Raw genomic sequence first — 15,289 nt, 5'->3', positions numbered from 1 at the left:
TCACTGGCCATGGCCCAAACTCATTTTCCAGATGAAGCAGCATTTTACTTTTTTGTCTGGTCTGTAATATTCACTGCTCACAATGTGGTCTCTCAGACCAAAAGCAGACTGGGTGACCACTTTGCATAACACATGCACGCTCTCCATATGAATAACCCCTAACTTCTGGTTGCTTGGTATTTTAATAAACAACCTTGCTGTCATGCCAATATTTCATTCCGGGGCCCACTGCAATGTTCCAACAAAGCACATCATAAAGTCAAGGAAAAACACCACACTTTTTTGCTTCGGCACTTTATAGCCTTTCGAATTCATTATTGAATTCTATAACTTCAGAGTCTGACAACGTGATATCTGTCCTCTCATTCCCTTTCCCAATATACTCTTTGTCATGGTTATTTTGCTCTCAGCTACAAGGACCCATTTTCCCCATTTCACACCTTAATTTAAATATATTTTACATCTTTTTCCATTTCAGCACAATTAGCAATCTCTTTGCATTTGGCATCAGGTCTCCACCATCTACTCCCCTTGCTCCTCCTCTATCAGAGCATTAAAAACACCATTCTCCAACTCCTTTCAGTTCTAAAGAGTCATATTAGACTTAATATCTTCTCACAAACATTGCTTGCATTACTGAATTTCCCCAGCATTTTGTGTCTTTGTTTTAGATTTCCAACATCTGTAGTATTTTATTTTTAATTTTAATTGACTTAATCACTTCATTCCCTCAGAGGCAGGTTCGCCACCAGGGCACCATCCCAACAAAATGCCTCCTTGTCACTTGGAGGAAAGGATTAAATTCCACCCTAGTTTCAACTTCAAATTTTCATTAAGTGACTATAAATTGATTCAACTTAAATTTCACTGGCTCCCAGTGTAGGGGATTTGAATACATGCCCCAGAGTATTCGCCTAGGTCTCTAGATTGCTAGTCCAGTGAAATTACCAGAATGCCACTGCTCATCTCACTTATAGTAGGAATCAGCCTTTGTATTGTAGTTGTCGCTTACACCTTCTGGAGGAAATTGTGTATCTTTGTGCAAGTGCAGTTTGTACATAGTTGGAGTTTACTTACAGACAGCACGATAGTGCAGTGATTAGCAATGCTGCCACACAGCACAAGGGACTTAGGTTCACTCCTAACTTCAGGTGATGGCTGTGTGGAATTTTCACATTCTCCCCACGACTGTGTGGGTTTCCACCATTGCATCCAGTTTCCTCCCACAATCTAAAAAATGTGTAAGTTAGGTAGATTGGCCATGCTGAATTGCCCTGTTAGTATCCATAGATGTGCAGGTTAGGTGGATTTACGATAGTAAATGCAGGATTGGGGAGGATGAATCTGGGTGAGATGGTCTTCAGAGAGTCACTGCAGATTCGATTCTTGACAAACTCACCAATTCCTACAGCTATCTCAATTACACTTCCTCACAAATGCTTCTTGCAAATACTCTTGTCTCCCAATATCTCCATCTCTGTTGCATCTGTTCCATGATGCTATCTTTCACAATGATGTCTACAATATTTCTTCTTTTATCGGTGCAAGCTTGGTGGGTCAAAGGGCCGGTTTCTGTGCTGTACTGTTCTTTATTGTCAACTGAGGAATTCTCCACACTGTACTGGTCAATGCCCTCAAACATGTCTGATCCATGTCACACATTTTTGCCTTCATCCCTTCCCTCCCTCCCAGGACTTTAATAGAGTTCCTACTTCTGTGCTTTCCACTTCAATAGAACCCATATTCAAAGGTTATCCTCTGCTATTTCGAATACCTCAAAGCACATTTTCCCTTCCCCTCCTATCAGCATTCTGAGGGGTGCATTCTCTCCATGACACCTTGGTCAACTCCTCTATCATCCTATACATATTATCCCCTTTCTGACACTTCCCCCTGCAATTGCAGCTGGTACGACACTTGCCTTTTTCATCCTCCATCTTCACTGTTCAAGGTTCCAAACATTTCTTCCAGGTGAATCCGTATTTACTTGTACTTCTTTCACTCCATTCTACTATATTCACTGCTCACAATGCATTCTCCTTTACACTAAAAAAAAGAGGCCAAACATAGACTGGCTGATGGCTTTGCAGAAGCCCTATGCTTAGTTGACAAGCAAGGCCTTGACCTTCTGGTCACGGTATTTTTATAAGCCATCTTGCTCTTGTACTCACATTTGTGCCCTAGGTCTGCTATAGTGTTTGAATACTCCTAATGGCAAACTGCAGGAATTGTACCTTTTATTTTGTTTAGACATTTTACACCCTTTTGGATTCAACATTTAGTTGAGCATCTTTAAGCAATGAACTTCAATCTCCTTCCTCCATGGCCCATATCTAGTTTTCATGCTTTTGCTTTTAGCAGAGCTGATCTATATGCTGCTACTAACATCCACTCTGAGCCAATCCCTTGTCAACCACTCCTTTATCATCTGTGATATCTAATCACCTTTAATATTCCCTGACCTTCTGCCCTTCTTCTGTTCCTTGGACCTCCCCACCTTTTACTACAGTATAAAACTCCTAATTTTTGCACCTCTCTCTTCAGTTCTAAAGTGTCATCTCAGACTCGAAATGTTAACTGTTTCTCTGTCCACAGATGCTGAATTTCTACAATGGATTCTGTTTTATTTCTGAATAGAAACGATCATTTAAATTTTCTAAATGTAATTAACACAACTTATTCATTCTACCATTCTATTCATCATTTCTTATACATACCTATATATGGAATTGAGGCCAAGGAATCTTCTGACGACTTTGCAACTCTTCTTACCAGCTTTCCATTTGTCTGCTCCAAAGATGCATTTTCAGATTTGTCAGCTGGCATCAAATTTGCAGGTGGCAGTTCTGGTAAATCCACAGCTACCATGTACGCTGGGTGCCTGACAGGATGTGGTATCCTACGGCCCGTTGGAGGTTTTTGCCTTAAAATTACAGTTTCGTTAGTTTGTGATGTTTCCTGTTCCTTCTGTACAATCCCCTGAGGAATATCACTGACACATACAGTGATTTGCGATGTTCCTGGCTTTGTAACAGTAAATGGTTGGATCGCATGTTGAAGCGCTGCACCCTTGTTCGAATGCTTGTTTGATGATTTTGGATACAGACCATCCTGCCGATCATGATTGGTCAATCTTTGGTCATGAAACACAGGAACATCAATTCTCTGTACTTGACAGGGTGCACAACGGTCAGTCTTAGTTGCATGAGCAGTCACAGCTGAACCAAATGCTGCCCTATTTAAAAGCTGAGATGTTTTGTTTTGAGAAATACTGACAGGCAGATGATCTACGAGCACATCTGTCCTCTTTACAGATTGAGCATTACCACTTGTGTTCTTGCATTGTTGCTGAGGAGGAATAGTCACTCTCGAGTTCCTATCATTGTAATATGCGTTCGTTTTGCTAGAGGTCTGTTGGGGTAAAATCTTCTGGCCATGCATTGCAGCATTTCCTGATGAATGCCCTGCTGGTCTATACTGTTGCGAAAAGATTTGTTCTTGTCTACCAGACCTAGAAATCCCATCATTTGTTGTTCCAGTCCTTGAATGCGTCCATAACAACCTATCCCCAGCTACTGTAAAGGCATCACAAGTCAAATTATCTAAAGATCTGTCACATTTTCCCAAATAATCTTCTGATCGAGACCGCAAACTCCATGATTCATTCATGGGGGAAAGTAAAGTGTCCTGGGATGCACTGTGAAGCCAATGTTTGTGCAATGAAGTCTCCTCAAGTCTATCCTGGGAGAAACTTCTGTATTTTGGAGGCATAGCCGAGTAGCAGCGATCTTCAGAGGAGCTTCGACGTGGTAATTGTGCTGATCGCCAACTGGGCAGGTTATATTGTTGATTGGTTGTTTTTGGGCTGCCAAGTCGTTCCCGTGACTTCCTAATGTCAGAATGAAAACAGTCATTTTTCATTTTACCCTCCGAACTGATGCGACTCCTCTGATCTACGTTATTCTTTGGAATGGAATAAATGTTGTGGTTTGAAATTGATGAAAAAGGAATATTTTTGAGATGTCCCCCATATCTATCTTGCACCGTAGTCATACTGGAACCATATTTACTGCCCATTGGGCCCTGTGTAACAGAGCTACCATGGGCAGCATTTGAAGAGGAGGAAATAGGTACACCACTCATCACTCCTACTGATCTCTGTTTCATCCCATACTGTAACTCCTCCACATGATGCAAATGACTTGAATGAGCTACTCCAATCTCAGCCAAAATATCTGACGATCGTGCTTTTGCCAGTCTTTCACACCATATACTACTAGTTGTGGTAACACTATCGGGAGGTGAGGATGGGTTGGAGTAGAATCCCCTATCAGAACCTGAGCCAGTGTTGTAAATTGCATTGTCCACCTGTCGGCTTCGCGAAGACTCTGTCCATAAAGGCTCTGCAGTTTGGGTCATGGCCAAATGTCGAGGATAACATATAGGTGGTGGCTCTGGTATGTGCTGAGCGCTACCAGAATATGGATCATTGCCTTTCAGATAAGCATCTTGTGAGTAGGCCTGTAAAATTGAACAAAGCAAAAGATTAATATACTTAAAGAAATTACTGATTACATAACTGCCAACAGGTAATCCCAAATTCTCTGCAAATTGAAGATCTGGCAGACAAAATCACTCAAATACTGTTAGTTAGCTAACTCGAAGTAAAGTTAATTTTCAACACTTCAGCAGGTTGTTTTAATCATGTTAGCAGTTAAGCTATTGCGCAAGAACTTTTGAGATTCTGTATTCTGTTAGCCATTCACACATCTACCAGGCAGTATTATCGTAGACGGAGATAGAGATAACTAATCTATCACCAATCACCACAGCAGAGCGAATTCCCAAGACAGTTACAGTACACTAAGATAGGCTCAGACTGTACTGCAATTCTACAATTTTACTTTTAGTTCTTAGGAAGGGCAAACATACACAAAGAATTTCATTATATCTTTTCACTATTGCTGACTGATCTTCTGCCTAACATCTAACATTTTTCTTTTATTTGATTTTGACTTCTTTGAACTGAAAATTTCAATGAAAGAGGTAAGAAACTGCATTTATTATAGATACAAGCAAACCCATTGGAAACATTGAATAAACCACTGATCATTAGATTGCAACAAGAAAACAATTTTCATACTTAATTTTCATGCAAACTGTGTTACAAAGAAATAAATACCATAAAGTCTTGGAACCCATTTTATCAGAACATTTGCTATTTACTGAGTTTCTATTAATATTTAATATCACCTATTCTGTTTTTTCAAACTTCCACTCCACTCCATCTTAACCATTGTGCTAAGTAACCATAGCAGAATAGAACCAACACACATATCAACAATGTTGTGTGTGCCTTAAGCATGGGAAAAGATGAAAACGTTGCCATAAATGTGCTAATCACTCCATGGTAAATATTAACTGTTAAAGTACCAGCCACTGTTATTTCACTGAATGCACGGTATTTTTTTGTTAATTGACTCTGTAACAGTTAGTAATGAATAACAGCTCAGAGTAACAAAGTTCTTTAGTTGTAGGACAAGCCACTTGGTTGGAAAGGGGATGGCAGAGAAACCTATGACAGCAAAGAGATAAGGTGGGAAAGGTTTGGCTCAGGTTAAAGGCTAGCTTAGGCGATCTCACCTCACAGGTATCTACTGTCAGATGAGCATGGGATGGCATTGATGCTGAAGTCAGGCAGAAGTACACAGCTTGCTCGCCTGCCCTCCCAACTGAAGGAGGCTGCATAGAAGTAAGAATTAGGAGAAAACAATGGGAAACAGTTAAAGAGTACCCTGAAAAGACAAATTTCCCTAGAGCTGTATGAAATGGTGAGACAAAGCTAGGAGTTGATATTGCATTATTAGCAAAAGGAAAACAAGCTAACGTTAAGCTCTTTGAAAGATGTATTCACAATTTTAAGAGAAGCAATCTCCAACAAATCAGAGAAAGCATGAATGTATAATTGGTATGCGTTAGAATATTCTTCTTTCTTTAGAAACTCTGGTGGCATCATTGGAGAACCTGGCTGAATTTGAAACCAAGAATAAACAAGTAGAACAGCTCAATAACATTGCAGGAATATGTATGATCTCTATGAGCTTATGAATCGTAGAATGCCTACAGTATGGAAGCAGGCCATTCAGCCCATCAAGTCCACACTGACCTGCTGAAGAGCATTCGACCCAAATCCATGCCCCTATCCTATCCCTGTAACCCTGTATTTACCATGGGTAATACAGCTAGCCTATACATCCCGAGAATCTATAGACAATTTTAGCATGGCTAGTCCACTTAACCTGCACATGTTTGTACTGTGGGAGGAAACCCACAGAGACAGGGAGAATGTGCAAACTCTACAGTTGCCTGAGGGTGGAATCAAACGCAGGTCCCTGGTGCTGTGAGGCAACAATGCTAACCACTGAGCCACCATACCACCCCTTATGCTTCCATATATAGTTTCAGTAATTCCTCCAAATTTTTTGCCCACATAATAGCACTTCAAGGGCTCACTGTCTGAAACAATTCCCTCAATGTCAAAATGACTTATTGTTAAATGCTTGTGTGTATTTTCATGTTCAAACAAAACCAACAAAAAATGGATAAGAAAGCACAAGTCGATAGAAAGCGGCTCTTACTCAATAAAATCTTCTAACAGAAGATATGTATTCTGCAATGTTTTCTATTTATTATCCATGTTTCAAAACAAATCAAAAATAGTAAAGGAATATTGAAATGTTGCTTGGCATTCTGCAAGCTGAGTTCATGCCATATCAACACATACAGGTTGGGATTTCACAATGACTCAATCAAAACAAAAAGGGTCACATAGGTATTTGAAGAAAAATTGAAGTTTATTTATATAGGTGTTATAAATAAATCTAGATTTACATTAGTGTGGCCAACTCTTCGTTCCTCTCGAGAGAAATTAGGATAGAATCATAGCTCTGCCAATGACACCCACAACCATTGAAAAATAAAAATCTGAAATGGTCGACAGGTGCTGGGCTGTACACTTACATGTCTTGCAGTCAAACAATGAAAAGTTAAAATTTTGTTTGAATTTAAGGACAGATGACCATTGTACAACCCATCACCTTTATAGAATGAAGCATGTAAAATCATCAGAACAGTAAAAAGTGTAACATATCCCTTCAAAACAAACAAAAGAATTGAAAGTGCTGGAAATCAGGAACAAAAACAGAACTTGCTGGAAAAACTCAGCAGGTCTGGCAGCATCTGTGGAGAAAAGGCATAGTTAACATTTTGGGTCCAGTGACCTGAAGAAGAGTTACTGGAACTGAAACAGTAGCTCTACTTTCTCTCCACAGATGCTGCCAGACCTGCTGAGTTTTTGCTTATAACATATCCCTTCACTCAGTTCCACTGGCAAAGGGAAGTAAAAACACATTTTGTCATTAAAACAAGTTTCCTGCCAATTACTATAGTCACTTTATCTCTCAATTAAACACTTTTTTGATGTACAGACAGATTTCATACATATAAAGAAGAACAGTTTGTACTGCACGTAAAACTTCTGCAGTGTTACAAAATGACTGTGGTGTAACTGCAGAGTTTTTTTTATTGGAAGTTATGCAGGTTTGAAGTAAATTTGAAATTCTTGATCCTAAAGATGTGATCCACTTTCATTCCCAACACAAGGGGCTGGATAATTTGCCACGCAAAGGTATCAGGAGTCTTATTAACTCAACCTCTTCTCCCTTGGCATTTAATGGCTGCTCAAGGGTAGGAGTTTAAAAATCTGTTCTTATAATTTTTTCACATTTAGCAAAGACTTCATACAAATGTGAAGGGTTAAAAGAAACCTCTATTACTGATGAATTGCGTGTACTGTGAAGCACATTTTCCTTTCACGTATTCTAGGTATTTTTTTCCAAAATTAATCAAATTGTAATATTCATATTATAAAACATTACCAATATTTTCCCCACAATTAATCAGAAGCTCACTAACTTATACTAACTGAAAAAACACTTATAAACGACATGCAGAATTTAAATGCTATATAAAAGTAGCAAATTTTCATGTAATACATCTACATCATTTGAAATGTGTAGATAATATTCATAGTGAAAGAATATAAACTAATTATATAAGCTATAATTTTATAAACTAATTTCTTCAGAATTTTTTCCAAAAAATCTCCGGTTGCTGATAATCCCTGGTTCTTGTTGACAGCTCTCCTAAAGCGGCAGTTAATAAGTACACGAAAACAGCAGGCAAAGACAAGCTTTCTGATTTTCTTCCCTCTGTGATAGCCCCTCGGCTGCCAAACATATCTTCTAATAGCATAGGCAGGTTTGCAAACATGTTGCATAACCACGAGACTACCAACTGAACACCAACACAAAAATGGTAACAAAATAATACCACTGAAGTTTTCATTACCTTGTTTAACTTATCTTCATTGCAGGTAGAATTTTCCAGTGAAATAATTCTTCTTAACTGAACCAGCTCTTAGAAAACCACTTCTACTTTGGTTTCACAATTTAGCATGCAGAGAAATAAATCACCAGTTTTTCTGTTAAGTGTCTGGGACTATGAACAGCAGCAGTTTCCCTAATGATTCGACTATCAGGGCCTTCCTGCAACATTTCTGTGATGTCACAACTGGGGAGTTTTGCCTATATCCATATACGCACTTTATTAGCAATTCACCTAAGACCACAGGAATGTAGCTACACCCAGACTTGGCAAAGGAAGCATAGAGATTAATTTGAAAAGAATGGCTGGAGTCTTCAAAAACGTAGTAGCACCGCAAAAGTCAATGTGAAATTTTTATACTGTACAGGGGCAAGATCCCTTGTACATTCTTCACAGTTCACTAATTTGCTCCTTCTGACCATTAATTTTCTAAGCATACAATTGCTGAATAAGTCAATATATTCCCATTTTAAACATAATAAAACATCTAAATCTTGATTTTACTTTAAGAATGCCATAGCTTCTAAACAGTGTGGAACGTGACTTTTCTCCAACTTTTTTTAAAATCACAAATTTTTACCTATAGGTGGAATATCTGTTTAAATATTACACAACGTCCAACAGTCTGAACCATTAAAAGTTTGCAATTTTATTAATAGACAGAATTGAGATTAAAATAAAATTACAAGATGACATACTATAAATGACATCAATGGGTATTAATCTTATGGCATTGATATGTCTAGGGAGTTTTTTCATTCCTTGAGTGCATTAGATAATAAAAAGTGTCTTCACAGCAACATTCTAGTAACTGTACTACTGGATCATTGTGCATTTAAAAAAAGCATCAGTGGGCCACATCCCTTGTACATTCTCCACAGTTCAATAATTTCAAAATTGTTCTTGTACACTTTTCCACCTTGATACACATCTTTCAATTGAACGAGTGGTCAAAAATCTACAGATTTCTGTCTTCAATTTACTCATTAACTGAGCATCAATAACCATCTAGGGGAGAAATTCCAAAAACTCAACTCTTTCAGCAAAAGGAATTCTCATCCCTATTGAAAATGATCAACATTTAGTTCTAGACTCTCCAGCCAAGGAAAAACAAACCAGTTATTCTGTCAAGCTATCCAAGAATTTTCTACTTTACAATCATCTCTTAGCTTGCTAAACCTCAGAGAATATAGGCTCATTCTGCTTCACCATGCCTCCTGGGGGTAGCTCTCTCAGCCAGGCATCAATTTGCTAAACATTTACTACAACACTCTAAAGCAATTATATTTCTCTCGGATAATGAAACCAAAGTTTTACATAGCACTGTACTCCTGTGGTGGACTTAAAAAGTCCTGTACAATTATAACAAGAGTTTCTTATATGCTAACCCCTTTGCTATAAAGCCTATTGGAACATCTGTCTTTGTAACTGCCACCTGCATGTTAACTTTGTGACTGATATACAGTACCCAAAGCACTCAGAAGTACTTACAAGTCTTCGATCTTTTAAAAAATCTATTTTTCTATCTTCCCACTAAACTCTATAATTTCCAACTTCCCAGTATTATAATCCTTAGGCACTTTCCTGTCCAATCAATGAACTAGTCTCCACCTCTTTGCAGTCCCTTCATGTAAGTAAATCTAAGCATTTTAAATAAGGAGACCGAGTGAGAGTTAATGATATATTATAAATAGTTGATGCCCAAAGAATGCTTCTTGTGGCACTCCATCAGTTACAGCATGGCTCTAATTTTAGTCTAATAGCCAGACTTTAGTTCATGCAAATACATTAACTCAGTGTTATACACTCCAACCTTGAGTAACAGGCTCTTACTGACACCTTATTGAATGCCTTCTGAAAATGCTATCCATTGGTTTACACTTATCTACAATTGATCATCAAAAACCCCAGATTTGTTAAACGCAATCCTGACCAACAAACCTGAATAAAATCAATGCCATTTTATTCCAAACTTCTCTCTTCCTTTTTGAGCGATTCAGCTTTTACAGTATTCATTTATATTTTCTTTGCTCCTTATTTGTGGACTGTCTGCAAGATTATGCCTATCAAGACGAAAAAGCTGAGCTACTCATAACTCTTGTATTTTCAATATTCAAATAGGAAATACTGAAACTAGCAGTTCAGACAGCATCTGAATAAAAATAAGCAGTATTAACAAGCTTCAACTGGACAGGGAACTCAGTGGCTGCCCTTTGACTGGCAGCACCAGTAAAATAGGCATTTTGGTCCAGGTGGTCAATGGCTCAGTTCTTATCCTTATCAGGAATTTACAGGATTGAATTTTCAGGCACCATATTTAAAAATTAAAAATCACACACCAGGTTATCGACCAATGGGTTTATTTGGAATCACTAGCTTTTGAAGCGCTGCTTTTTCATCAGGAGGTTGTGGAGTACAATCATAAGACACAGGCTTTATAGCAACAGGATTGTAATGTCATGGAATGTAATATTAAACAAATTTAGCTTAAGTCTTTCATCTTTTAGAATGATCATGTTAGTTTTGGTTCCTGCATATGTAAATCCCAGAACTTTTAAAAAAAAGTTACATTCTCAAGATAGCTTTTAACCATAGATGTCTTCTGAGCTCAGATAATGCATTGAAAGTGTTAAGTTAAAGTCTGTCTGCAGCCCAATGTTAGGGGAGGGGAGGGGGGAAAGAGGGAGAAGGTGGGGGTAGAGAGACGGCAGGCAGGGCTTGGGGGGGGGGGGGGGGGGGGGAACGCGAAGGCCTGGGGGTGGAAGATGAGGGAGGGGACGATATGGGGGGACAATGAGGGCAGAGGGACCGGGAATGGGTGGTGAGGGACAGGAGGATGGGAATGTGTGTGGTGGGAGAATGATAGAGAGAGAGAGGGGGGGATGGTGTGAGAGAGAGGATGAATGACAGAGAAAGGGAGGGTGAAGAGAGTGGTACGGTGAGAGACAGAGGGAGACAAGGATGGGGTGGGGGGGAAGGAGGAGCAGAGAGACAGAGACAGAGACAGACAGAGACAGACAGACAGAATGAATGAATACTAAGGATGGCCTCAACCGGGACCTTGGGTTCATGTCACACTACAGGTGACCCCACTACACTATACACACACTCTCACACACCCACACACTCACATAGACCTTCTCTCATACGCTCACACACACACACACACACACACACACACACACACACACAACCACCCCCACACGCACCCTCTCACGGATACACACCCCATTATACTCATACAAACAGACACGCTCACAGACACTTCCACACACGCGTACACATACACTCTTGTGGGGTGAATTTGTACTTGCAGAATTACATTTTATTTTACTCAAGAACTACATAAATCCATCCAAGATACTGTAACTTGCACTTTAGAAATAGAATCATAGAATCAGTCTGACCTAACACTCGGACACAGACTTTAACTTCTCACCTTCAATGCATTATCCGAGCTCCAAAGACATCTATTGTTAAAAGCTATCTTGAGAATATAACTTTAAAAAAGTTCTGGGATTTATATATGAAGGAACCAAAACTAACATGATCATGCTACAAGGTGAAAGACTTAAGCTAAATTTGTTTAATATTACATTCCAAGCAGGGAAAGAGATATTGCTGGGGGAGCGGCAATTATGATGTGATTAGGCAAGATTTAGAATGCATAGGATGGGGAAGGAAACTGCAGGGGATGGGCACAATTGAAATGTGAAACTTATTCAAGGAACAGCTACTGTTTGTCCTTGATAAGTATGTAACTGGCAAGGAGGAAGTGATTGAGCAAGGGAGCTGTGGTTAACTAAAGAAGCTGAATGACTTGTCAAGAGGAAGAAGGCGACTTATGTTAGGATGAGATGTGAAGACTCTATTAGAGCGTTTGAAAGTTACAAGGTGGCCAGGAAAGACCTAAAGGCAGAACTAAGAGCCAAGAGGAGACACGAGAAAGCGTTGGCAGATAGGATCAAGGAAAACTCTAAAGTTTTCTATAGGTATATCAGGAATAAAAGAATGACTAGAGAAAGATTAGGGCCAATCAAGGATAGTAGTGGGAAGTTGTGATGGAGTCTGAGGTGATAGGGGAAGCCAGGGAGGAGATTGCAGAGCCTTCGGTTTTGATCTTTGTCGTTGTTGTCTACAGGAATAGTGCCAGAAGACTGGAGGACAGCGAATGTTGCCTGCTTGTTCAAGAAGGGGAGTAAGAGACAACCCTGGTAATTATAGACCTGGGAGCCTTACTTCCATTGTGGGTAAAGTGTTGGAAAAGGTTATAAGAGATAGGATTTATAATCATCTAGAGATGAATAAGTTGATTAGGGATAGTCAACACGGTTTTGTGAAGTGTAGGTCGTGCCTCACTAACCTTATTGAGTTCTTTGAGATAGTGACCAAACAGGTGGATGAGGATAAAGTGGTTGATGTGGTATATATGGATTTCAGTAAAGTGTTTGATAAGGTTCCCCATGTTTGGCTGTTGTAGAAAATACAGAGGCATGGGATTGAGGATGATTTAGAGGTTTGGATCAGAAATTGGCTAGCTGAAAGAAGAGAGCGTGGTGGTTGATGGGAAATGTTCATCCTGGAGTTCAGTTACTAATGGTGTGGTGCAAGGATCTGTTTTGGGGCCATGCTGTTTGTCATTTTTATAAATGACATGGATGAGGGTGAAGAAAGATGGGTTAGTAAATTTGCGGATGACCCTAAGGTTGGTGGAGTTGTGGACAGGTGCAGAAGGGTGTTGCAGCTTATAGAGGGACATAGATAAGCTGCAGCTGAGAAGTAGAAAATGGAGTTTAATGAGAAAAAGTGAGGTGATTCACTTTGGAAGGAGCAACAGGAATAAAGGAAAACCTGGGCTAATGGCAAGATTCTTGCTAGTGCAGATGAGCAGAGAGATCTTTGTGTCCATTTACATAGATCCCTGAAAGTTGCCACCCAGGTTGATAAAGTTGTTAAGGTGTACGGTGTGTTCGGTTTTATTGGTAAAGGGATTGAATTTCAGAGCAACAATGTCATGCTGCAGCTGTACAAAACTCTGGTGCAGCCGCACTTGGGATTATTGTGTACCGTTCTGGTCACTGCATTATAGGAAGGTCGTGGAAGCTTTGGAAAGGGTTCAGAGGAGATTTACTAAGATGTTGCCTGGTATGGAGGGAAGGTCTTATGAGGAAAGGCTGAGGGACATGAAGCGGTTTTCGTTAGAGAGAAGAAGGTTGAGAGGTGACTTAACAGAGACAGACAAGATGATCAGAGGATTAGATCGGGTGGACAGTGAGAACCTTTTTCCTTGGCTGGTGATGACTGTCATGAGGGGACATAGCTTTAAATTGAGAGGTGATAGATATAGGACAGATGTTCGAGATAGTTTCTTTACTCAGCAGTAGGGGCATGGAATGCCAACATTAAGGGCATTTAAATGGTCATTGAATAAACATATGGGTGAAAATGGAATAGTGTATGACAAATGGGCTTCAGGTTGGTTCCACAGGTCGGCGCAACATCAAGGGCCGAAGGGCCTGCACTGCGCAGTAACTTTGTGTTTTGTGTTCTATATACTGCAATCCTGTTGCTATAATGTCTGTGTCTTATGATTCTGCTCCACAACCACCTGATGACAAAGAAGCGCTCCTAAGGCTGGTGATTCCAAATAAACCTGTTGGACTATAACCTGGTGTTGTGAGATTTTTAACTTTGCCCACTCCAGTCCAACACCAACACCTCCATATCATGACTACCATAGTTAAAAGGCATGTCAGATAGCACTCTATTCTCTGCAAGCAAGGAGCATCACCAATCTGTGGCAGTTGCCTCTAACCATTCTCGGAAATGTCTGACATGAGACTGAAATTGACCTCATAGTTCAGCAATGCCTCAGTGGCTGTCCAGGAAAGGACAATGTTTTTCACCTGAAATGGCAACAGGAGGCCATCCCAAATGACTATATGATGGTAGCACTGGAGATCAGTGCCAATTTGCAGTGACTATCTGGTTCAAGTGTCAAATAATCAGCTGCTGCCCTCAATCACGCTATGTGCCACTCAATTGAAAATACAATGTTTCATAACCATTTAATTGTAAGTTTACAATTGAAGAGGAATGCAACACAGGCAGTTGGGTGACAGAGACCTCTGTAAGATGCTTTTTTTAAAAAAAAGATTCCCTACAGTGTGGAAACAGGCCCTTCGGCCCAACAAGTCCACACCAACCCTCCGAAGAGTAACCCACCCAGTCCCCATTTCGCTCTGACTAATGCACCTAACACTATGGGCAATTTGGCATGGCCAATTCACCTGACCTGCACATCTTTGGACTGTGGGAGGAAACGGGAGCACCCAGAGGAAACCCATGCAGACACAGGGAGAATGTGCAAACTCCTCACAGACAGTCGCCCAAAGCTGGAATTGAACCTGGAACCCTGGTGCTGCAAGGCAGCTGTGCTAACCACTGAGCCACCGTGCCTCATGTGTGCTGATTGGAATCTATAGTTAAGTGATATTCAATGTTGCACTTCTGCACAAAATTGGTAGTGGCTCCCATACGTGCCAGGGTTCACAGCAAAAACACATAATTAACTACAACACTCAGCAGGTAAGACATCAGCTGACCCTTCACAACGAGGAGAACTTTGACATCTGATAGGTTTTCAGCAAAAGGCTGAATGGGACAAGGGCACAACCACAAAAGGCAGCTTCAGTCCTAACAGCTCAAAGATATCTTCGTGACATAGAAATTACAATTCTAAGCTTAATTTATTCACAAGTTTGGGTGCCAAACACATTCTTCTTATAAACAAAGTACACACTGAGCAGCTCTGGGGACTACCAGCAGAATCTGCAGCTATCAT

At 40.1% G+C, this 15,289-nt stretch overlaps 1 protein-coding gene across 1 annotated transcript in view; it reads right to left on the bottom strand.

The window, feature by feature from the left end:
- LOC140465691 (rho GTPase-activating protein 23-like) overlaps positions 1-15,289 on the bottom strand; it is a 265,792-nt gene that overhangs the window by 154,419 nt on the left and 96,084 nt on the right. The window contains exons 7-8 of the mRNA XM_072561302.1: positions 5,644-5,742; positions 2,718-4,521 (exon numbers count right to left, since the gene is read on the bottom strand). Of these exons, the coding sequence (XP_072417403.1) occupies positions 2,718-4,521; positions 5,644-5,742 (1,903 nt within the window). The remainder of the gene's footprint in view (positions 1-2,717; positions 4,522-5,643; positions 5,743-15,289) is intronic.

This window comes from Chiloscyllium punctatum, chromosome 42 (genome assembly GCF_047496795.1).
Source record: "Chiloscyllium punctatum isolate Juve2018m chromosome 42, sChiPun1.3, whole genome shotgun sequence".
NCBI lineage: Eukaryota > Metazoa > Chordata > Chondrichthyes > Orectolobiformes > Hemiscylliidae > Chiloscyllium > Chiloscyllium punctatum.
This window is presented reverse-complemented; position numbering and strand designations above follow the sequence as displayed.